The sequence below is a fragment of the Neolamprologus brichardi genome, chromosome 18 (assembly GCF_056152115.1).
Source record: "Neolamprologus brichardi isolate AB-2024 chromosome 18, ASM5615211v1, whole genome shotgun sequence".
Taxonomy (NCBI): Eukaryota; Metazoa; Chordata; class Actinopteri; order Cichliformes; family Cichlidae; genus Neolamprologus; species Neolamprologus brichardi.
This window is the reverse complement of record NC_142121.1, coordinates 756,844-780,723: the sequence shown is the minus strand read 5'-3', so window position 1 is coordinate 780,723 and position 23,880 is coordinate 756,844. Positions and strand designations below refer to the sequence as shown.

Below are 23,880 nucleotides of genomic sequence, written 5' to 3'. Positions count from 1 at the left end.
AGAACACGCTCTCAGAACACGCCCGGGGATGCCATCAGGACCTGCAGCCTTGTGGACATTGATCCTGCTCAGCACCGCTCCTACATCGGTGGGGGAGAGAGTCAGAGGTTGGTGGTCTGGCGTCATGTCTGTTTTGGTTGTGGTTGTTGGATTCCCTCGCTCAAAACGAGCATAAAAGTTGTTGAGCTCGTTGAGGAAGGAGACATCAGAGGATGCGGGGGAGGGTTTGGTGGTCCTGTAGTCTGTAATGGTCTGGAGTCCTTGCCACATGCGTCGGGGGTTGGAGTTGGAGAAGTGTTCTTCTACCTTCTTTTTGTAGTGGTGTTTGGCTTTTTTGATGCCCTTCTTTAGATTAGCCCTGGCTGTACTGTAGGCGTGTGCATCTCCTGACCTAAAGGCAGTGTTGCGGGCCTTCAGGAGGAGACGAACATCCCGGTTCATCCAAGGCTTCTGGTTGGGGTACATGGTGATCCGTTTCTGGGTGGTGACACTGTCTGTGGTTTCGGAGATGTAATCCAGTACAGATGAGGCGTACTGGTCCAGGTCTGTGTGGGTGAACATATTCCAGTCTGTGTTTTTAAATCTGTCCTGGAGCACTGCGTCTGTCCCCTCTGGCCACACTTTAATTGTCCTCACAGCAGGTTTCACACGTTGGATGAGTGGTGAATACCGAGGTGTGAGGAACAGGGAGAGATGGTCCGATTGTCCAATGTGGGGGAGGGGTGTTGCTTTGTAGGCTCCAGCCAGGTTGGAATACACATGGTCTAAAGTCTTGTCTCCTCTGGTGTGGCAGGAGTCATGTTGGTGGAATCTGGGGAGGACTGTCTTTAAGTTGGTGTGGTTGAAGTCGCCAGCAACAATAAAAGCAGCCTCGGGGTGTTTATTCTGGTGTTTGTTAATGGCTGCAGAAAGTTCTTTCATGGCCAACCTAGCATTAGCGTCGGGGGGTATATACACTGCAGTGAGTATGATCGAAGTGAGTTCTCTGGGGAGATAATAAGGTCTGCATTTGACCATTAAAAACTCCGCATTAGGTGAGCAGTGACTCTCAGTAGTAGTGGAGTTCATGCACCAAGCATTGTTAATATAAATGCACAAACCTCCACCTCTGGTCTTGCCGGAGTCATCTGCTAGCCTGTCGGCTCGGTGTGTGTGGCGTCCTGCTAACTCGATAGCATTGTCCGGGCAGCTGTTGTTCAACCATGTTTCGGTGAAAAACATGACATTTGAGTCCATAATTCGTCTGTTGTTAGTGATGGAGAGCCGTATCTCATCCATTTTGTTTGCCAGAGAACGGACATTGGCGAGGAAGATACTGGGTAAAGGCAGCCGGTGTGGTGTTAGCTTTAGCTTAGCCCGTAGCCCTCCTGTGTGGGTCTTAAACAGCACAGTGAGGTCTGTGTATATTTTGGACATATTGGACATGGACTTAATGTAAGTAAGTCCACTTCTCTAACTACTCCTTGACGGTCACCTCAGCAGCTCACCTTCCTGCTCTGACTGCTCCTTCCTTTGTGGTAACACGGATCAGTGGACCTCCCTGACTTCCTCTCCAGATTTTCCTCTGAAAGGCAGAAAGTAGGCACCCTGGCTCAAGCCTTTCTGTCAGGGCTCTGTGTGCAGGCGGATGGAGAGGAGGATCCAAATGCGAGACTCTGAGACCGAACTGAAACTGAGAACCTTAGCTTTATTGCTGGTGATAAATGAAAACATGAACTGAACAATGACACTGAGAACTGACCACACAGGCATAATTCTGCGGGTACGACACGACACTGAGCACAGGACAACACAGGGCTAATATACACAGGGGGGTAATCAGGGAATGGGCAACAGGAGGGAGACAAAGCTGGGAGAAATTGGACTAACGAGACAGGGGGAGCAAAGCTGCACACACTAACATAAGACAGACTTTCACAATAAAACAGGAAATAAGACACAAGGACGCAGACTAAGAAACACAGACTTAACACGGGCAGAACTAAAAATAAACCAGAATAAGCTGGAACATAGAACATCATCATCATCATCATCATCATCATCATCATCATCATCATCATCATCATCACAAGCACTAAGAGAATAAGAAAACAAACACACCAAAGTAACTTGAAACGCAGAATCATCATAAAACCCAACAAAGCACCAGAGAAACATAAAGAAGAATCCATCATTCAAAAATAAACCAAAACATAACTCAAAATACTCAAACTGACCCAGAACTGTGACACTTTTATTATTTCTCTGTGCAATCTTCTGGAAAAGATCATTCCTAACTGGTCTCTGTCCTCTACCCTGCACCTCCTCTGTGTGGCTCCCAGTCAGTCCTGCCAATGCAGCATACAAACTTCTATTAACTTTGTTAATAAAATACTTAAGCACAACCATTCCCCGTCTCCCTGTTTGGGTTTTGCTCTTGACTTGGTTTTACCACCAGTGTAGCCAGTTCATGCCAGTTCCGCTGCTGGAACTGCAGCTGCAAGAACACAACAAGAAATCCTGTTCAGTCGATCCACTTTGATCTCCAGACAAACTGAAGTGATTCCCGCGTCTCCTCTGAGGCTGTGGGACAGTAAGCTTGAATATTGAAGGTCAGACGTGCAGGCATCAGCGGCACTGAGAGCACACGCTCCCTCACAGTTACAGAAGAATGAACTGGAATTAAAAAGCTTATTTTATGTGCACTAAATGACCAGAACGCAGATTCTCTGCAGCAGATTGTCTTATTTGCAACAGTGTTATATTTTATTATATTTTTAAATGTTCTTTACAGATTTCAACTTTTATTTATATTCTATCATCATCATCTGTATTTCATTTTATTAGGCAGCACTCATAGGGATCATTTTAGGAGTCAAATGAACTACAACATGATCGTGCACATTGACAGCTAATGACCTCTGTTGTGATATCTGTTATGTCTGAGTGTAGTTTTAGTTTTGAATCCAAAGATTCATTGGCTGGCAGTCAGTAGGAGGAGCATTTAAGATCAGCATCTCCACCAACTCTCCTCCAGTAAATTAACTACCTTATGGTTTTTGTTGTGTTCAAATTTTTCAGACGGAATTTCAGGAGAAAGTTCTTTTAAAAAGATTTAATTTGCTTTTGCAGCTGAAATGAAAAGTTTACAGAGAGCTGTGGACCTCTGTGTGAACCAGCAGCCTGCTTTATAAGAAGGATAACCCTCAACAGGTTGTACAACTTTGTAGTTCGACAAAAACAAAGATTACTAGGCTATCTTGCTCCCACACGGACGAGGCAGCCTTGCCGTCTTCCTGCAAATCCTCCCCGTCCATGTCTGACCTCATCTGGTATTCATTTCAATTCAGTTCAATTAAATTTTATTTATACAGCGCCAAATCACAACAACAGTCACCTCAAGGCGCTTTATATTGTAATGTAGACGCTACAATAATAGATACAGAGAAAAGCCCAACAATCATATGACCCCCTATGAGCAGCACTTTGGCGACAGTGGGAAGGAAAAACTCCCTTTTAACAGGAAGAAACCTCCGGCAGAACCAGGCTCAGGGAGGGGCGGGGCCATCTGCTGTGATTGGTTGGGGTGAGAGAAGGAAGACATGATAAAGACATGCTGTGGAAGAGAGACAGAGGTTAATAACAGATATGATTCAATGCAGAGAGGTCTGTTAATACATAGTGAGTGAGAAAGGTGACTGGAAAGGAAAAACTCAATGCATCATGGGAATCCCCCGGCAGCCTACATCTATTGCAGCATAACTAAGGGAGGATTCAGGGTCACCTGGTCCAGCCCTAACTATATGCTTTAGCAAAAAGGAAAGTTTGAAGCCTAATCTTAAAAGTAGAGATAGTGTCTGTCTCCCGAATCCAAACTGGAAGCTGGTTCCACAGAAGAGGGGCCTGAAAACTGAAGGCTCTGCCTCCCATTCTACTTTTAAATACTCTAGGAACAACAAGTAGGCCTGCAGAGCGAGAGCGAAGTGCTCTAATAGGGTGATATGGTACTACAAGGTCATTAAGATAAGATGGGGCCTGATTATTTAAGACCTTGTATGTGAGGGGCAGGATTTTGAATTCTGGATTTAACAGGAAGCCAAAACAGGAGAAATCTGCTCTCTCTTTCTAGTCCCTGTCAGGACTCTTGCTGCAGCATTTTGGATTAACTGAAGGCTTTTCAGTGAGTTTTTAGGACATCCTGATAATAATGAATTGCAGTCGTCCAGCCTGGAAGTAATAAATGCATGAACTAGTTTTTCAGCGTCACTCTGAGACAGGATATTTCTAATTTTAGAGATGTTGCGCAAATGGAAGAACGCAGTCTTACATATTTGTTTAATATGTGCGCTTTTAACAAACGCTTTCTCCCTACGCAGCACTTTGCAAGTGAAGATATTTGTTAAATCAAATACAGTGAAGTGCAATAAGGTGGTGAAAGGTATTTGAAACTTTGATTTATGTGTTTGCAGCATTTATTTCCTAACATGCAGAAATGAAGTCACAGAGAAACAGTCACAGTGAGTTTTTGTTCATGTGGCAGCGACTCACATCTGCTTCCTCCTGCTGCTGTGACAGGTTTTTGTACGAGGGTTTTTCACTGTGTTGGGGTGGGCCACAGTGACTGAACATCCACACGGAGCTGAACAAAAACCTGCAGCTTCATCTGAGCCTTCTTTAAAACATGGATTCAGCCAAAGTTCAGAAAAACATCAAGAAACAAAACGTCTGCTTCAGGTGAGTCTTCAGCAGCTCGAATTGAATTGAATTGAATGAATATTTCTTCACTTTTCTGACCCTCGTGCCTCTGCTCTGTGTGCAGGTAGACGCTTTTATATTTGTACTTTAACCTGAGGAAAACTTACAAATGACTTTGTGATTGTTCCTCTGGTGTAACAGCTCGGTGCTGTCCTGTGGAAGTGGATCTTTGAACGTGTTTGAGCTGCTCTGAGGACCTTTGACAGCCGAGAGGTTTTTGTACGGGGCTGTAGCACTGTGATGCACTAACATTTGGAAATCCGATCAAGCTCACCGTCCGCCCGAAAGGTAAGAAAAATCCCTTTTTCTTGGCTGATACAGTGAGAAATAATTTCCTTTTAAAGGTCTGTTTAGTCCAAAACTGAGTTTTTATGTTTTAAAGCTTGAACTTGATCAGTAGTGGAGCGATGTGACGACGAGCTGCTGTCAGACACAGGACGTCCTGAAAATGCCTTAAATCCTGTTTTCTGTTCATTCAAAGTGTGAAAGTGTCCAAAATAGAGTCAAGTCAGCTGCAACATGTAGCTGGTGTTTCGTAACTCTGCAAATAATGACAGAGCAAAGCAAAAAGTAAAACAAAGGAGAATAATCGGCAGTAAAAAAGAACAAAAAGCTCAGAGGGAAACCTGAACATGAGCTACAGAAACACGCCAACAAACTGTCAGAGTTAAAAATCTGAAATTCTGTTTTTAAAATCGAGTTTTGAAAATATAAAATCAAACAAAGTCGGCCTGAATTCTCTGAGACGTCTTTGTTTTGATGAGTCTGCTGAAAATATTAATGAGTACAAATAGTAAAGATATATTTAATGTTAGAGCCAAAGAGTCAAGTCTGTTCAAACAAACAACAAAACAAAATGTAACAGAGGACTGATAAGGACTGTAGAGCACAAAAAAGGCAGAAGAGTTATAAATGTACAATTTTAGTGACGTAAATAAAAGAAAATCTTCATGTTCATGAAGCTGCTTTTGCAAATTGGCACAGTAAAAAGAAAATCCTGGATAAATAAATAAATAAATACTACACAGGACAGAAGTTCAGGTTTTGAACACTCGACTCTTCAACACGAGCTCACAGTGATTCTGAGTGTTACTGTCTGAACTGAAAATAAAGGTAAAAGCTGAGAAAAGTTCAGATTTTCTGGAAACTGTCGTCAAAAACATGAAATGAAAGCACTGAAGGTTCGGCACAGATAAAACCTGTTTTTATATCCGAGCTTTCAAGGAAACACTCAGATGTGATTGTGTCATAAATTATGTGTAAAGCATAAAAAAGCAGAACTGAACAGTTTGGTCGAACGTGATGATATATAGTGTGGACGCTGCATTAAACAAAGATAATAAAGTTTATACAACAGAAATAAAGAAGTTTAATATTTACTCAAACATTCAACCTCTGATTTTTATTTATTGGCTCAGTTTGGACCAAAATCAGTTTATTTTATTTTTGTCGGACTGAAATTTGACTCTCAGGTCAAAGAACTCCTCGTTAGTTATGTGAAATACAAACAAACATGCTACATGATGGCTGAATGTCATGGTGTTTTTGTTAAACTCTTAAATCCTAAAATAAAATGATTAAAGTGTTCGGAGCGGAGCGAGCAGCGTCACGGTCGGCTTCTCTCAGCTTAACTGTTAGTTTGTGTCAAACAGTCGGCTTATAAAAAACACACAAACACAATAATTAATAATAATAATAATAATAATAATAATAATAATAATAATAATAATAATAATAATTAATGTCACCTTCAGAGCGACTAAACTGCTGATTTGCAGCCTGCTGTACGTACAAAGAACAACTAAAACTATTTTGTTATCCTTGAAGTTTAATGTACAAATTTTATACAACATGAATTTGGGGAAAGACTTTTGTGTGTCTTCTCCGTCGCACAGTCTTTACTAACATTTAGACACCACGAGCAAACTGTTCTTAGCTGCAAACTGCAACACAAACCCACAACAATCACTAAAGTAACAGAACTGAAATATCGATCAGCACTTCTAAATGTAGAGTCAAGGATTCAGGGTCACCTGAGTCATCATGTTTGGAGTCATCATGTTTCATAAGATTTCATTTAGAAATGTCAGATAAATGTTTTAAAGCTGAAACATTAACGTTTGTTTTGTGGAAACTGAAACTTGGTTATTTTCTACTTCATAACTTTGTCTGTGTGGTTTTGCTTTGTCCTGTTTTGCTGTGTAGATCAATCCAAAACGACCCCGACGCTTCACGTTCTGACCCCTCTGACACCTCCTACTTATCCACCGCTGCCCGCTGATGCTCTGGGCCCAGAGGTCTGTCTGGCCACGGATTTTTATCCAAAGGATGAAGAAATGATTCTGAATGTGAGGGGGGGCCCAGTCAGCGTGAACACCAGCAAAGCCGTTCTGTCCACAAAGACTAAAACCTACTACTTTGTTGGATTCAGCAACGAGACCATCCACTCCTGCGAGCTGTTAGGAGCCTCCTCCAACAACGAAGCTGGTATGAAAACAAACTCACTCATAAACTTTAAACTCTCAGCTGTGTTTGTGTCTGACACGTTTAATCTTTTATTTTTAACACAAACATGTAAATATGGTCATTAATAAAAAAAAGATCAATAAAATGACAGCTGAGACTTTGTTTGACGTTTCCAAATTTAAACCCGTCTTATATTATTTTGGGTTGAGATATAAAAACAGTTCATCGAGCGTGTTTGTGTGATTAACGGACTTCATATTTCCACACAGATGACGCCTGCAGCAGCGTCTACCCAGGTGAGCAAACACACCTGCACACGCTCAGCTTCTTCACAGTCACATGAACGAGTCGTCATCACTAACAGCATCACTGCTGTCGGGAAGATTATTGTGTAACCTCAAATATTATATAATATATAATGTCAGTCACACAAAACATGCAGTTGATATCAGAGAGCAGCAGAAAAACATCTGATTTCATTTCCAAAAAAACAAACAACAACAAAAAAACAAAAGAAAAGAAAAGAAAAGTAAAAAAGAAGTAAAGTGTAAATATGATAAAACATCAGTTCAGCCACACCTCGGTGTCGTGTGTGGACAGACGTCAGCTTGTGTGGCTGCTGATGCATCCGTGCAGAGAACAACACACTGATGTGTTCACGTTAACAAACAAGGAGAAACACGCAGGAACATAAATATAAAGAGTTGCAGTCGTGAAAATGAATTTCTTCTGTCCTTTGTCTCTGTATCTCTGTGACGATCGACACAGGAAACCTTTTTTATCTTTTTCACCTTCCTGTTGAAGTCGTGTTCGTGTCACAGATTCAGTGCGAGCTAACGTCTGTCTCACGTCTGTGTAGAAAAAGCAAAGCTCAACTTCTACCTGCTGGTGATGAATGGAGTCAGAGTGCTGTTCACCAAGACGTTGGCCTTCAACACCATCCTGACCATCAGAGGTCTGCTGCTCTGAGTCGACGTGAGATCAGAGCTTCAGCTTCTTTCTCCTGTTTCTGATAAAAGCACAAACGCTCAGTCTTCTGTAAAGTCACACTTAGAGCACAAACATTTGTGGGTCTGATTTTAGGATCATTTGCCTTCATATAAGAGCAACGTTTCAAATTCCAACAACATCTAAAAGTAAACAGAAATTTTGACCCAAATGGAAAAACATGGAAACACATTTTTATCATTTTGTTGTAAATACATGCAAAAAACATCAAATCTGTTAAATTTTTCAAATTATTTATGCAAAACACAGCAAAGACTTAACGTCAGCATGCAGCGTGGCTGCCGAGCTCGCTGACGTCGCCAACTGGAGCTAAACTTTAATTTAAACATTCGTTTGAAAGAACAAAGAATAATTAATGAATGAAAGGCCCTGCTGGTCTCAACAAGAACAATGTCGTGTGTTAAATCTGCTGATGTGTGAACGTGAACGAGCTTCACTCTGCTTCGTCCTGCTGTAAATACAACCTGTCAGTAACACCCTCAGCTTCTCAGCATTTAGTTTTACTTCCTGTCGTTTATAATCACATCGTTTGTATCTGACTTCTGTCTGTACGTTTTGTTCTCCGGTCAGTTCGACCGCTCTCACTGAAACGTCGTTTGCTTCTAATACAAAATAAACTTGTTTGTGTTTGAATCTTCTCTTGTATTTTCTGATTTAACGTTGGGCAGCGTGCAGCATCGTTACAGTCACCCTCACAGAGCCTGTGAGCTGCCACAGGGTTAAATAAAGGACTTTGATCAGTTACAGTTTAATTTGCTCACAGGTGAAGTCTCTGTCTTGTTGGACCTGTGACGTCGTCATCAGTTGACCCCGTTTGCCTCGTCGTGCTTCTTCCTGCTTTCAGTTGAAACCACAGTTCAACAGTCAGACGTGAAGCTGCAGATAAAATCAGACAGAAGCCAACAAGCTGCTCAGTTTCACGTCGACAGGAAGCTGCGAGCAGCTCGTTTCCTCGCACGCTTTGTGCAACACTTTCACAGCAGTTACACGTGACAGCGTCACACTGATCATTGAAGGGAAAACATGCAGTTCTCTTGTTTTATTGTTTATTAACTTTTATCACACACTAAAATCAGATACAAACACAAACAGAAAACATGTTTAAACACTTTCATGAAACAAATGTCCTGATTTGATGGTTGTAAGTTCAGCTCTGTAAAAGCTCGCAGATGCATAAATGATCAACTGTTCGATGCAGGAGTCTTTGATTTCCATGTAAATCTTAAACCTCGTTATCGTGCTGCTTTGTGGACATTTGCTATTGATCTGTTTACATGCAAATAAAGCATCAACCAAACACTGGAGCGACCTGCTTTGGTGGAAGGCGGTCATGTGATCTGTGACAGCTGACAGGTTCTCGTCCACACCTCTGATCTGACTCTCGTCACCATGTGCAGCATTTTATCAGCTTCACCCTGAAAACTCAGAAAAACTCGTCAGAGTTTTTCTAAAAACAGAAGTGACAGCAGCACAAGCGCCACAGAGCGACTCTGCCCCCCAGAGGACGGGACAGGGAGAACATCATGCTGGGCCCTGCACACCTGCACACGTTTACAGCGTGTCTGAAACACATTGTGGCCTGATGATGTTGGCTGAGTCTGACTGCCACAGGCCTAATGTGAGGTTGGCAGCTGTAACTGTAGTCAGCAAACATGGAAACTTGAGCTCAAATTATTCTGCAAACTGGGTCAGAGCCCAAAATCCTCACTAACAGCTGGATCTTTTCTTCACTGTTTTGAGGCCACAGCTGAAGTTTGTCTGAGAAACATCAGCTCTGCTCTCTGCTTCCTGCGCCTCACACAAACTATAAATGTAGTCCTGGATGAGTCTGTGTGAGAGACGGAGAAGCTTCAGTCAGGCTTCCTGCAAACACACTGTGAGTGTAACACACACACACACACACACACACACAGCTCTGATGAGTTTAGTCGAAACTGTTTTTTAGCCTGAACGATAATAATCTTCAACCTGTGAATGTTTGTCAGCTTGTTTTAAACTTTCAGCTCATTTTTCTTTTATTTTCACACTAATGACTCGTTTTTGACTGAATCATTTCCATCATGTGTTTCAGTTCACAGACATTTTTAAAAATATGGTAACATGAGCCTTCATCACTCTCTGCTGTGCATCCGTCCGACTGCAGGCACCTCCCCATATCATCCAGACAAACTCAACATGAAGTGACATCATAGTTTACCTGCTGGGCAGCCTGTTATCAGGTTACCAGGACTACAGATTATCACCAAATATTAATCAGGTATAGCTAAAAGCTAATGCTAGTTTGTACAACATCTAAATAAAAGCTCTGTTAGTGCCAGCAGCCGCTCAGCGAGCTGGATTATTGGGACTCTAATTAACTGAGGTGAAGCCGAGCAGACAGCAGCCACCTGTGTCGCCATCCACCTGTCAGTCAAAGAGGCCACGCCCCCAATAATGCAAACATTAAGCTTAAAATCAGCCCGTGTACTGTTATGAAGATCGAGGCTGTAAACATGTTTACGTCTGATGTGAACACGTAGGTTTGCAGGATTGAGTCACGTTTTTCTTGAGTGTTTGATGTTTGACAACAGCACCAACGATCAGCTGAGCTTCAGTTCAGCTCTTAAACTGTAACACAGCTAAACTTCACTGATGGCCACGTGAGCTGGAGATCGTTTATCATCCTTTCATGTAACGCTGAGTATTTCTGCACCACACTCTGACCTGTTGTGAGCTCTTAAAAGCTTTAAAAAACAAGTAAATGTGAACTTTTGTAATCTAGGTTTTAGGCCACACCCCTCTGACAGAGGTGGCGCTCGTGGGAATAACTGGATCACGGGACACAGGTGTGCAAACACAGATGCTTCATCCAGAGTAACACAGACAGCGTTCAGTTAGTCTGAAGGATTAAGGTTTGTCTGAAGACGAGCACAGAGACTCTTCCACATCGTCTCAGGTAAGTTTCATTTACATGATTTTAATTTGAACAAACAGTTTTAGAAAAATGTTTCTATGTAAAAACAAAAAACAGGATAAACAAAGTCTCGTACAAACAAAAGGGAGCGACAGAAAAAAGTGAACGACACGATCTTTATGGAGGAAAAATCAGTTTTACTCTTTGATAGCAAAGCTTCTCTTAATGAATGTGTAATTATCTAAATGTTTCACATTAGAGAAACGAACAGTTAATGCAAGAAAACCAAACAATGCAAACTGTGAAGGTGACAGGAGGGAAAAAACAGAAAATCTGAATATTTGACATCCACACGAGTCCGTGAGTATTCGTCACAGTGGGAGTCACAGTGTGACGAATCAGAGGACGGACAAACTTTACTTTGGCGACGGAACCAAACTCACTGTAGAGACGGGTAAGTTCTCTTTGCTTAAATGATTTTAGACTTTAAAAATAACTCTCATTTGTATTTTTTTTAAATTATTACTTTTTGTAGATTGTAATTAGTGCAAACCGAGATGGTTTCATGCAGTCTTAGTGAGAAACATCAGCTCAGCGTGAAGCTTCAGCTCAGAACAAAACGTGAAACATTCGAGAGAAGAAGAAATAAACACTGAATGAAAACAGAGCAGAAAGTGTCAATACAGAAGCTGCACTCAGGATTTTTATTACAAAAACAGTAAAAACTGCAACACAAGTTTGAATATCTGAGACAAATAATTAAAATAACACATAAATGTCCTAACGATCAATGAAGAGACACAACAGCAGGAACAGCAGTATTTGTCACAGTGTGTGTCACTGTGTGACTGGAGGAAATGACAAAATGTATTTTGGCAAAGGAACCAAACTGACTGTAGAAACAGGTAGGAGGACGTTTGCTTTCTTTAGTGTTTAGTTTTTGTGCGTCTATAGAGAGTTTATGTGTGTGTTGCATTTGTTTGTCTATAGAACTGGACAGATTTGGATTGATAGAAATAATCCGGCTGTGAGCAACACAGACACACATGCAAATCAAAGTTTAAAATAAATTCAGATTTGTTGATTAAATGATTAAATGTTCAACAGCGTGAATAAAAATGTCACTCCTGCTACTGTAAAACAATCAGATCAGTTAATAAATGAACCCAACAGAAGCACAAACAGATGCAAGTTCGTCCATAAACACAATAAAAATATGAAATAAGTTAAATTTGCAGTGAAAACATCAAATGTAAGCTGTGAAAGACAAAAGTGGTATTTGTTACAGTGTGTGTTAGAGTGAATCAGGGAGGAAACTTTATTTAAGCAAAGGAATTAAAGTGACAGTAGAGGCTGTAAGATGATTATATTTATATATTTCTATGACCAACACTGTGAATGAGCGACTCAGTTAAATGTTTTAATATTTTACTGAAACCATCCAGACAGTAACCATGGATACACGAGCGCCGTGTTAGACTGATTAATGAAAGAAATAAAATGGCCTGGCCTGCATTTGTAAGCACAACATGAAAGTGAGTGAAAAGCTGAGCCGAGCAGCAGTTTGTGTCACAGCGTTCGCTGTAGTGTGACGAGAGGTAACGACAAGCTCATCTTTGGCAGCGGCGCCAAACTGAGCGTAGAGACGGGTAAGATTTAACGTTTTATGATCAGCTCAGAGTCTGCAATCACTGTTTGTTTGCATTTATTGAATATTACATATTTGAAAGGTTTTCGCTCAGTTTGATGGGCGAACACATGCAGGCTGACGGGGAAATAACAGCAGTTAAAAACACGATCGGTGATTCTGAGTTTAGATGTTGGGACGAAACAACTGAATTTACCAAACTGGTTTTAAACATATGAAAACAAACAGGAGAAACAACACAGAATGAGACTGAGTGCAATATTGTAAATAAACAGAATAAATAAACATGATAAATAAACAGAAACATGTGGAGAACAAAGTGAGAGCAGCAGTATTTGTCACAGTGTGTGTGACTGTGTGACTCAGGGAGGAAACTACAGGCTTTATTTTGGTAAAGGAACCAAACTGATGGTACAAACTGGTAAGAAGAAGATTTTTTTATTATTTCATGATTTACATTTTTGTCTCATTGAAGCTGAATTCAGGCTGCAGACGTGAAGTAAAACATATGAACACATTTATAAAATGTATTAAAATGATTTCCAAACAGAAACAACCAAGTGAAGCAAAAGATAAACATCATCAAAAATCAACATGAAATCTGGAAACAAATACAGATTCACGCAAAAACAAAACATTTCAGTGAAAATCAAACGTGAACTTAGTCCTCAGACAAACAAGGTATTTGTCACAGTGTGTGTTACTGTGTGAAGAACCAGGGAGGCAAAATGATTTTTGGGAGAGGAACCAAACTGATCGTACAAACTGGTGAGATTAAAAAAAGGCTTTTATTGGTTTTATTGGTGCAAACTGGCTGCAAATGGAAATCAATAACATTTGTATATTTTATGTGACTTTTAACGTAAAAAACAAACAAACAAACACTGAGACTCTACAAAGAGCTGATGTGAAACGTGATTAATAACAGATGGAGATACAAACTGCAGCAGTATTTGTCTCAGTGTTTGTTACTGTGTGAATAATCAGGGAGCAGCCAGACTTTATTTTGGCAAAGGGACCAAACTGACTGTAGAAGCTGGTAAGACTCAGATTTCTTTTAACGATTTCACACGTTGCAGATGCAAACAGCTGCAGACAGTAATCCTGTCAGAAAGGAAAGAACAGTTTATGAACAAATATCAGCTCTGCTTTCATCAAAACAATCTGACAAGAAAAAAACAACCAAAAGATGAAAAATAAATAAAACTAAATCAAGAGAATAACAAATATTGATACAAATAGAGACGAACATAAGAAACAGCAACACTGTAGCAGAAATATGAAATGAGCTCAGCCCTGTCAGTATTTGTTGTTGTGTGTGTGACTGTGTGACTGATCAGGGAGCGAGGAAACTTTATTTTGGCAAAGGGACCAAACTGACTGTAGAAGCTGGTAAGATGCTGATTTTCATGAAATTACTTTAAGTTGTTTTGTTTTAGCTGTAAAATGAGTTTATTGGAGCTTTATTTGGAGCAAACAAGAAGAAAATTCAAATCAAACTGAGGAAACGTGTCCAAACCTGCAGCTGACGACAGACGATGATCACAAACAGGTTCAGAAACATTTTCAGATCCACAGAAACAAAATAAACGACTCTTATAATTAGATGAACGTGAAGAACCCTGGAGTCGAAACACACAGTAACACAGAGGAGCTGACACACAGCAGTTTTTGCCAGTGTGTGTGTTACTGTGTGAATCAGGGAGCAGACAAAATGATTTTTGGGAGAGGAACCAAACTGATCGTACAAACTGGTAAGATCAAAAAAAATGATTTTATTAGTCTTATTGTTGATGGTTTTACTGGTGCAAACTGGCTGCAAATGGAAATAAATAAATTTGTATATTTTATGTGACTTTTAATGTAAAAACAAACAAACAAACACTGAGACTCTACAAAGAGCTGATGTGAAACGTGATTAATAACAGATGGAGATACAAACTGCAGCAGTATTTGTCACAGTGTTTGTTACTGTGTGAATAATCAGGGAGCACCCAGACTTTATTTTGGGAGAGGAACCAAACTGACTGTAGAAGCTGGTAAGACATTTTAATTTTAACGATTTCACACTTTGCAGATGCAAACAGCTGCAGACAGTAATCCTGTCAGAAAGGAAAGAACAGTTTATGAACAAATATCAGCTCTGCTTTTTCCAGTTTATTCAACAAACTGATGAGAAATTCAAAAGATGAAAACAAAAAAAGTCAAACTGAGTTTAAGCGGAACTTAAAAAAGAGACATTTGCAGTGAAATCCATCAACAAATAAATGAACCGTGTCAAAAACTGCAGCCGAGGACAGAAAATGCTGACAAACAGGTTCAGAAACATTTTCAGATTCACAGAAACAAAATAAATTAAATGAAATTAGATCAGAATGAAGAACCATGGTGTAAACATAGATATGGATAAAAAGACAGACAGCAGTTTTTGCCGGTGTGTGTGTTACTGTGTGAATCAAGCAGGAACCAAAGTGATTTTTGGGAGAGGAACCAAACTGATCGCACAAACTGGTGAGATTAAAAAAATACTTTTATTGGTTTTAGTGTTGATGGTTTTATTGGTGCAAACTGGCTGCAAATGGAAATAAATAATATTTGTATATTTTTATGTGACTTTTAACGTAAAAAACAAACAAACAAACACTGAGACTCTACAAAGAGCTGATGTGAAACGTGATTAATAACAGATGGAGATACAAACTGCAGCAGTATTTGTCACAGTGTTTGTTACTGTGTGAATAATCAGGGAGCAGCTGGCAGACTTTATTTTGGCAAAGGGACCAAACTGACTGTAGAAGCTGGTAAGACTTTATTCTCATGATTTTACATGTTTCATTAAAGAAGCTTCAGTTTGAGTTGATGCAGACAGATGTGCAAGCAAAGTTAAGTAAAATGAGTTTTAGGAGGTGAGCAAATCCAAGATGGAGAAAAAAGTAGGAAATAAAATAATTTAAACTAAATAAATTAGAAAAATGACAATAAATAAAAAGCAAAACATTCTGAAGAGAAATGCTGAATAAAAAGTCTTAAAGTTATATAAAAAAATTACTTTGGTTTTGGATTTCAGTGTAAGAGCAAAGTTTCTCTTCCAGTGATGAATGTGAGGTTTGTGAGTTTTACAGGTTTTTACTTCTGTAGTGCTGAGGAGGGAAAATGAGGTGACAAGCAGAAGTTAAAGTTTTGTATTATTCTGACTCAGATGGGAGAAAACTGAGCAGGTAAACTGGTCCCAGTGCAGCCAGCTGTTTTTGCTGAGCGCTGTATCGTAGTGTGACTGGTCAGGGAGGCTACAGGACCGTGTTTGGACCAGGAGCCAAACTCAGTGTAGAGTCCAGTAAGTAAACACAGAAAATGTTAAATACTGTGATAATCCAGGATTGTGTGTTTGATGCACATGAATCTCAATGAAAGGCTGAGTTTTACAGATCTGTCAGTAACACATGAACTCAAACAACAGTTATTTAAAGTTTCTACAAAACTGAATATTTTCACTGATTTAAGCAACAGAAGCTGTGAACTGTGAATGAAGTCAAACAGAAATAATAATAATGATTCTGCTGAAAGTCGAATGTTTGTGTGAACTTGAGGACAAACGTGTGTGATGACTGTTTATAAGTGAGGATAATACCGCTGTAATTAGACCTGATTACATGTTGGATGGTTCAACATGAACTTTTCTGTCCTCCAGCTGTTCACTGCCACAATATTAAACACATATTTCTGTCATTTTAAACCAGTCAGTGGATTAAAAATGATCAATCAGGAACTTTCACTGAAACATGACTGTGAGGTTTTTATCAAACTGTTTGTCAGTGTGTGAGAGGAACTACAGACAAACTGATGTTTGGCAGAGGAACTCGACTGAGTGTTGGATCGGGTGAGATTTTATAGATTTTATTGGTTTTATAGATTGTATAGACTTAAAACATAAAATCAGAGGAGACAACACTTTAATCCAACACACAGTTTTTAATGATTTATATTTAGTCATTAAGGTTTCTTTAAAAAGGTGAATCCCTGTTTTAGTGCAATGAAAATGTTTCAATCATCAAAACCTGAAAGGATTCAAAGTTAAGTTTGAAACATGAGTTTGAACTTTGGGAGGTTTTTACTCAGCGATCAGTCACAGTGTGAAAGGAAACGCACAGAAAATGATTTTTGGCGGAGGAACTCGACTGACTGTCAACTCCAGTGAGTTTAAATATATATGCAACAAATATTTAGGACATTATGTGCAGAACAACATGATGTTATTTTTAGAGCTCAGAGAGTTTAACATGTGAAGGTTTCACCATCAGAACGAGTCAAAGTTAGACTGTTGTAATGCAGAAACGAGGGTCAGATCCTGAACCTGTCACAGGTGATTTTCTATGAGAGACGTAAAGAAAAAAAGTTCATTTCAGTGTCAAACATTAAAATATTCTCCTGAACTAGGACTGAAAATAAAAACTACAATCTCCCGTCATATCATCTGTCAGTGCGGTTCAGTAATTCTGCTCCGCTGTGACGTTTACAGCCTGTTAACCAGTTTAATTTTGACAGGACTGATTGTAGAAACAGGCAAAATGTTTTAAACTGAGTCTCCGTCAGACTGTAGACAGACAGGTGAAGCACTTTACTCCTCGTCTGCTCGTCTGCTCGGGTGAGATGAAGGTGATTCTTCAAAAACAAACATACACTAAAGAAAATCTCAGCGTTGCTGCCATTTCTGTCTATAATAATGTCTCAGTGCATATTTCTTAATGATTGTGTTCACACCAAAACAACAGTAGAAAGACTGTGTGAGGATTTGAGTCAGCTGTCAGTCACTGTGTGAGAGGAAGTGCAGAGAAACTCCTCTTTGCTCGAGGAACTCGGCTGACGGTCGAATCAGGTCAGTTTAGACTGAACGTTTCATTAATCTGCTGATAAAAACAAAAATCACGAGAGGATCAAAGAAAATATGATTTAATGACTTAAACATTTATTCTAAAGACAGAGAACTGTAACTGTAACTTGTTTCAAAGTAAAAGTTACATTTGTTTCATGAAGAGAATAAAACAAAATAAACATAACAGCAAAAGTTTTTTCTTAATCTGGAATATTTTCATGTCCTGGCAGCACAAAAGTAAATAAACAGGAAATCTTTGAAACACTTGGATTCAGTTTAATTAAACAGAGAATTAAAGGCTTAAAACTGAGCCATGGTTTAGCTGTTGGTGTGGATACTGGAAGCTCTGGTGTTTGGATCAGACGAAACGTCCACGTCTGTGAGTTTAACACTAGAATCAGTCAAAGACTGAATTTCTGTTTTTCATATTCTAATAGACGAAGCGTCAACACAGATCCTTTACAGTTAGTGTGAAAATCTTCAGCTCAGCAACGACTCAGAAGCAGGTTTTTGTCTCGTTGTGTGTCGTGGTGTGACTACTGGGGGCGGTTACGGCAAACTGGTGTTTGGATCAGGCACCAGACTGAACGTCCACAGCTGTAAGTTTACATTAAATTATTAAAGCTGCTGTAATGTAAAGTTTTCTTCTTCTACTAAACTTATTCAGCAGAATCATAAGACTCGTTTAACCAGCTGTTCCCTCGATGTGTGAGGATGTAACAGTCATGCCTGACGTAGAGAACAAGCTTATAAGTGTTCAGTTAAACTAAACTGCGTCCATTAATCCAAACAAACAGATACAAATAAACATAAAAATATTTAGTATTTAATAATATTTTCTTTCTTTTTGGCAGAGTGAAAATAATATCAGAACCATAAGAAATCCTGATAACTGTCCACAATCTAACAGCTGCATTAAACTTAAATTAAAACGTTTTAAGAAAATAAACATCATGAACATGTTATACTGCAGCTCAGCAGCTGCTGATGGTTTTTGCTGAGCTGGTTTGTGCTGTGTGACGACTGGAGGAGGACAGAAGATGATGTTTGGTAAAGGAGCTCTGCTGACTGTGGAAGCAAGTAAGACGTTTCTAACTAACAGACAATAATCAGTCTGAACTGTTTTCATTTTGACAGGTTAGACTGAAGTAGTAACTCGAGCTCTTTGTCTAATGTTTAATGTTCAGTAGTCTGTAGTTGTTAGAAATGTGAGTTTGGTGATGTTTCAGTAACAGCTGTGAGTTTGTGTGAAACAGATGAAATCCAGCTGAAGTCTGAGCAGCTTCAAGCGTTGATGTTTCAGCTCGTTGTGTTCTGGTCTGAACACTCAGTGATTTTCTCAGTGATGCTGTTAAATCCTGAGAATATCAGAGAAGAACGAGTGTGTTGGTGGAGTTGTGCTTTTTGTCAGGCAGTGTGTTGCTGTGTGAGGAGCTCTGGTGTCGATAAAGTCTTGTTTGGATCAGGAACTAAAGTGATCGTTGAAACCTGTAAGTCTGCTCATCTTTTTATTCTCATTTGAAGCTTGTTTACTTACAGTGAACCTGCTGCTGTTGGTGCACATTTCATCAGAAAACATGACATTATCATATCAGCCTCACACAGACTGAAGTGTGTTACAGTTTTTGTGCTGACATTTGCTGCTGTGTGAAAACTGGAAGCTTCCAGAAACTGGTCTTTGGTTCTGGGATCAGAGTGACGGCCGAGTCCAGTAAGTTTCATCTCATGTGTGATCAGTAACACTGTGTGAGCTCGTCTTCCACCTCAGGATGGAAAACTGTGTTTGGGGAATTAACCACACTGATCATCAGCAGCAGTGAGTGTGCTGGAAATTAATTCAAATTCAGTCTGTGAAGGTTCATCAAAGCAAAAAGTGACAAAACATTTAAAAAAAAAAATTACATGTATTTTTAAATTTGCATAAAATCACACAATCTGTGATTTCTTGTAAAATGTGCAGTTACAAAAATACAGTAATTACTTCAACTAACAAATTACTCACGGACACCAGTATTATATGCAGTATAGTTACTGTAAATATCAATATTTCTACGACAGTTCTGATGAATAATTCTAAAAATAACAAAGTTAAAAGTAGTTAAAAACTCAGAAATCACGTCTAAGACGAGCTTTTGTTCAGTTGATCATCTGTAAGTTTGTGCTATGAGGCGTCATGTTGTGTGAATACTGGGTATAACATGCTTTTTGGAAGTGGAACCAGGTTAATCATTCAAACCAGTAAGTGCTGAAACATGTTTATTGTTTATTGTTTTTTTAATGGCAAACAAGCAAAATCAGGTTCGATTTGTAAAAATCACATTTAAATGTTGACCCGTGTTTACAGCTGAGGGACATTAAATCAGGATGTTTTGACCCTTAAAGGTCAGAAGATCAGCGAGAAATGTTCAATTATCTCTAAATTACAAATATTTCTGTAACATTTACACAGATAAATAAACACAGATAAAGAATAAAGAGAAAATACATCAACTGAACAAACTTGTGATAAAACACTTTGTTCTTCACTGTAGTGAAAATAGCTGAGCTCATGTTTATGATTTATGTTAAACTTTTGTGTTTTTTAAATGTAAATCAAACACGGAGTTTGGCTCAGCTGATCCTCTCCTGACTTCATGTTATTGGGCTTCATGTTGTGTGAATGTTGGCTTAGACAAAACAAACTTTGGACGAGGAATCAGATTAACCGTCGAGCCGAGTAAGTACTGATACACTTGACTGCAGTGATGCAAACAGAGGTGAAACATCTGCAGAGTGTTAAATATAAATGGATTTGAATTTGGGCCACAAAGCAACACCAAACGTTTAAATGCTGGAATATGAAGCAAACTGAGCATTAAAATCAAACTTTTACAGATACAATTAGAATAACAATGAAGAGCAAAAACATTCATCAAACATACAGGACTCGTCAAACACTTTGAACGATTTCCATGATCTTTTGTTTTATTCAGAAACCATCAGAGCAAACAGAAAGAGGTCAGCTGTTAGATTATTTACTGTTGGCCCAAAACGTGGCTGCAGAGACGTGAAACGTTCATATCTGAAGTCTGTTTGCTCTGAAGCCGACGATCCATCTGTTTAACAGATAAACCATGATCACAACAAAAACATTAACTCGTAATAAACTGACCAACGTGATCGACTTTAGAAGTTTGTTCATGTTTATTCATAAAAAAAGTCAAAGACGTTGATGATGCTGTGCTGAGTTTGTGTCATGGAGCTTCATGTTGTGTGAATCTTGGGCAGAAGATCATCTTTGGAGCAGGAAGCAGGTTAATCATTGAAGCCAGTAAGTGCTGTCACGTCTTTATTTCACTTCTGTTGTAGATTCAATTAAAACTTCAAAACAAAGATCAGAGTAAATATAATGAAGAGATCAAAGGATCAAAAACGGATCACTTAAAATAATTTTTTCTGTAAATAAATTAGATTTACAACAATTGTACATCATCATGTCCGAGGTTCACAAGTTTGATTTAGTGGAGTTAAACATTTGCTGAGCCAAATAAGAAATTCTTTCCTTTTTTAAATTAAAATGGGACGAGTCAGTATGAAGGTTGTTCGTCTTGTCACGGTTCACATCGCGGTGTGAAGACTGGCTCTCACGGGCGACTGCTGTTTGGATCGGCAGCAGTAAGTTTAACACCAACAACAGTCACACGATGTCAGTCCCATCAGATGTTTGTTCTCAGATTCTAACTGTGAGGACAGACTCTGACCCACAACATACTTCAGCATGTTTCTAGTCCAGGACAGTTTATTAAAGCGAGACACAGAAGCAGGCAGGAACCCGTTTTTGTCACGCTGCCTCTCACGGTGTGAATACTGGTTATAATAAGCTGCTGTTTGGATCGGGCACCAGACTGAACGTCCAAAGCAGTAAGTTTAAATTTTAAATTAAAACTACAGGTAACGAACATTGAACACGTTTTCATGAGGATGTAAAGTTATAGTTTAACTGTCTTTGAGTTTTGAGCTGTTTTTAGTGAGCGTGAGCAGTAAAGGTGAAACGTTTGGTTATTGGTGCTGAGCACTGAGTTAGAAACATGTTATCTGCAAACAGCGAGAAACACAGCAGCTGGTGTCGTTTAGAAAAATCAGATTACGTGTTAGTCCAAACATCAAATTGTTCCTGACAAATAGTTTTAAGAAAATAAACATCATGAACATGTTATACTGGAGCTCAGCAGCTGCTGATGGTTTTTGCTGAGCTCGTCTGTGCTGTGTGACGACTGGAGGAGGACAGAAGATGATGTTTGGTAAAGGAGCTCTGCTGACTGTGGAAGCAAGTAAGACGTTTCTAACTAACAGACAATAATCAGTCTGAACTGTTTTCACTTTGACAGGTTAGACTGAAGTAGTGACTCGAGCTCTTTGTCTAATGTTTAATGTTCAGTAGTCTGTAGTTGTTAGAAATGTGAGTTTGGTGATGTTTCAGTAACAGCTGTGAGTTTGTGTGAAACAGATGAAATCCAGCTGAAGTCTGAGCAGCTTCAAGCGTCGATGTTTCAGCTCGTTGTGTTCTGAACACTCAGTGATTTTCTCAGCGATGCTGTTAAATCCTGAGAATATCAGAGAAGAACGAGTGTGTTGGTGGAGTTGTGCTTTTTGTCGGGCAGTGTGTTGCTGTGTGAGGAGCTCTGGTGTCGATAAAATCTTGTTTGGATCAGGAACTAAAGTGATTGTTGAAACCTGTAAGTCTGCTCATCTTTTTATTCTCATTTGAAGCTCGTTTACTTACAGTGAACCTGCTGCCGTTGGTGCACATTTCATCAGAAAGTTTCTGCATCAGTCTCTCACTGTGATCATATAAACTCACATTCTGCTGCAAATTGTGACAAAGACGACTAAAAGTCTCCTCAATCAGTGGAAATGTAAACATGTTTGTGTAAAAGATAAAAATGTTAATTTGAGGCTGTTTGAGCTGAATGCTTTGCAGGTGATGTGGCTCAGGTTAAGTGTTGGGTCATAAATACTGTGTGACTACATCTTCTGGTGGAGGATTGAAGATTGTGTTTGGGGAAGGAACCACGCTGAGAGTCAACAGCAGTGAGTGTCTGTTTCTAACATTCATCTGTAGTTTGGTGAAAACTGTTTGGTGCAAAGTAAACAAAGTGGATCTAAGATTGTTTATGGAAGTGGGACCAGGTTAGTCGCTGATGCCAGAGGGATGAAGTGTTTCTTACAACATGTGATCTGACACATCTGAATGTTATCCAGTGTTTCACAGTCGAGTCACTAACAGGCAGAAGAGAGAGAAAAGCCAGATGTTGTTCATGTGCTGTTTCTGAATGATAACAGTAAAAACATAGAACTGAACACATGTGTAACCCAGAAAGCATTTTGTTCTCCACCCGAGTAAAAATAGAGCATTTATCACACATGTAAAACATCTGTTTTTAATGGAAACAAGCTCATTAACCGAGAGCTGAATATTCATGTGTCCAGATGGTGTTTGGTTCAAAACGACACTCAAAGACTGACAAATGATAATTATGATAATTATGACACTTCAACCTGAAAATTGTCAGCTTTAAACATAAATAAATATTTTTCAATGATTTTACCTAAAGACATAAACAGATTTGAATCCAGTGGATCAGGTTGAGTTTATGTTCAGGAGCTTCGTGTTGTGTGAACACGCAAAAGATCGTCTTTGGTAGAGGAAGCAGGCTGATCATTGAGCCCCGTGAGTGTTGACAGTTATTTATTTGTTTACTTCTGCATCTATAAACAATTTAAAAGAAAAATGTGTCTGAAAAATTGTGATTGTAACAAAATTGATTTGCACCAAATTAATTTGGCTTTTTTAAAACAAATGAGAAAAACAAACAAACAGAATTACATTCAAAGTTTGACAAATCATAACCGTAAACTATCAGGTGTAAGGTTTGATCCAGTCAACTGTCTGCTCAGTTTGTGAGCTGGAGCTTCATGCTGTGTGAATGCTGGAGGAGGAACTAAGATCATATTTGGAAAAGGAACCAAATTAATCACTCAACCCAGTAAGTGCTTGTTATACAACATGAATATTAATGTTTAGACAACAAAAATGAAGCTAAAGGAAAAACAGGTGAAACCTTCAAACTGACACGTGTGTGTGTTGCACTTTTACTGTACGAATCAGAATAATCAAAAATAAGATTTACACACTACATAAATGTATCAGACAGTCATAAAAACCTTATTAATCAAACCATAATGAACACAGATGAACATGACCATCAATAAAACACTTCT

The 23,880-nt window shown here is 39.2% G+C and overlaps 3 protein-coding genes across 6 annotated transcripts in view; all 3 read left to right on the top strand.

The window, feature by feature from the left end:
* LOC118455562 (T cell receptor alpha chain MC.7.G5) overlaps positions 1-8,841 on the top strand; it is a 46,641-nt gene extending 37,800 nt beyond the window's left edge. Inside the window, exons 3-6 of the mRNA XM_087831916.1 lie at positions 4,982-5,022; positions 6,940-7,221; positions 7,470-7,496; positions 8,060-8,841. Of these exons, the coding sequence (XP_087688042.1) occupies positions 4,982-5,022; positions 6,940-7,221; positions 7,470-7,496; positions 8,060-8,169 (460 nt within the window). The 3' untranslated portion in view covers positions 8,170-8,841. The remainder of the gene's footprint in view (positions 1-4,981; positions 5,023-6,939; positions 7,222-7,469; positions 7,497-8,059) is intronic.
* LOC148097218 (uncharacterized) overlaps positions 1-23,880 on the top strand; it is a 532,237-nt gene that overhangs the window by 421,616 nt on the left and 86,741 nt on the right. The window lies entirely within an intron of this gene.
* LOC148097219 (T cell receptor alpha chain MC.7.G5-like) overlaps positions 1-23,880 on the top strand; it is a 151,399-nt gene that overhangs the window by 88,724 nt on the left and 38,795 nt on the right. The gene's annotated exons all lie outside the window — the stretch shown is intronic.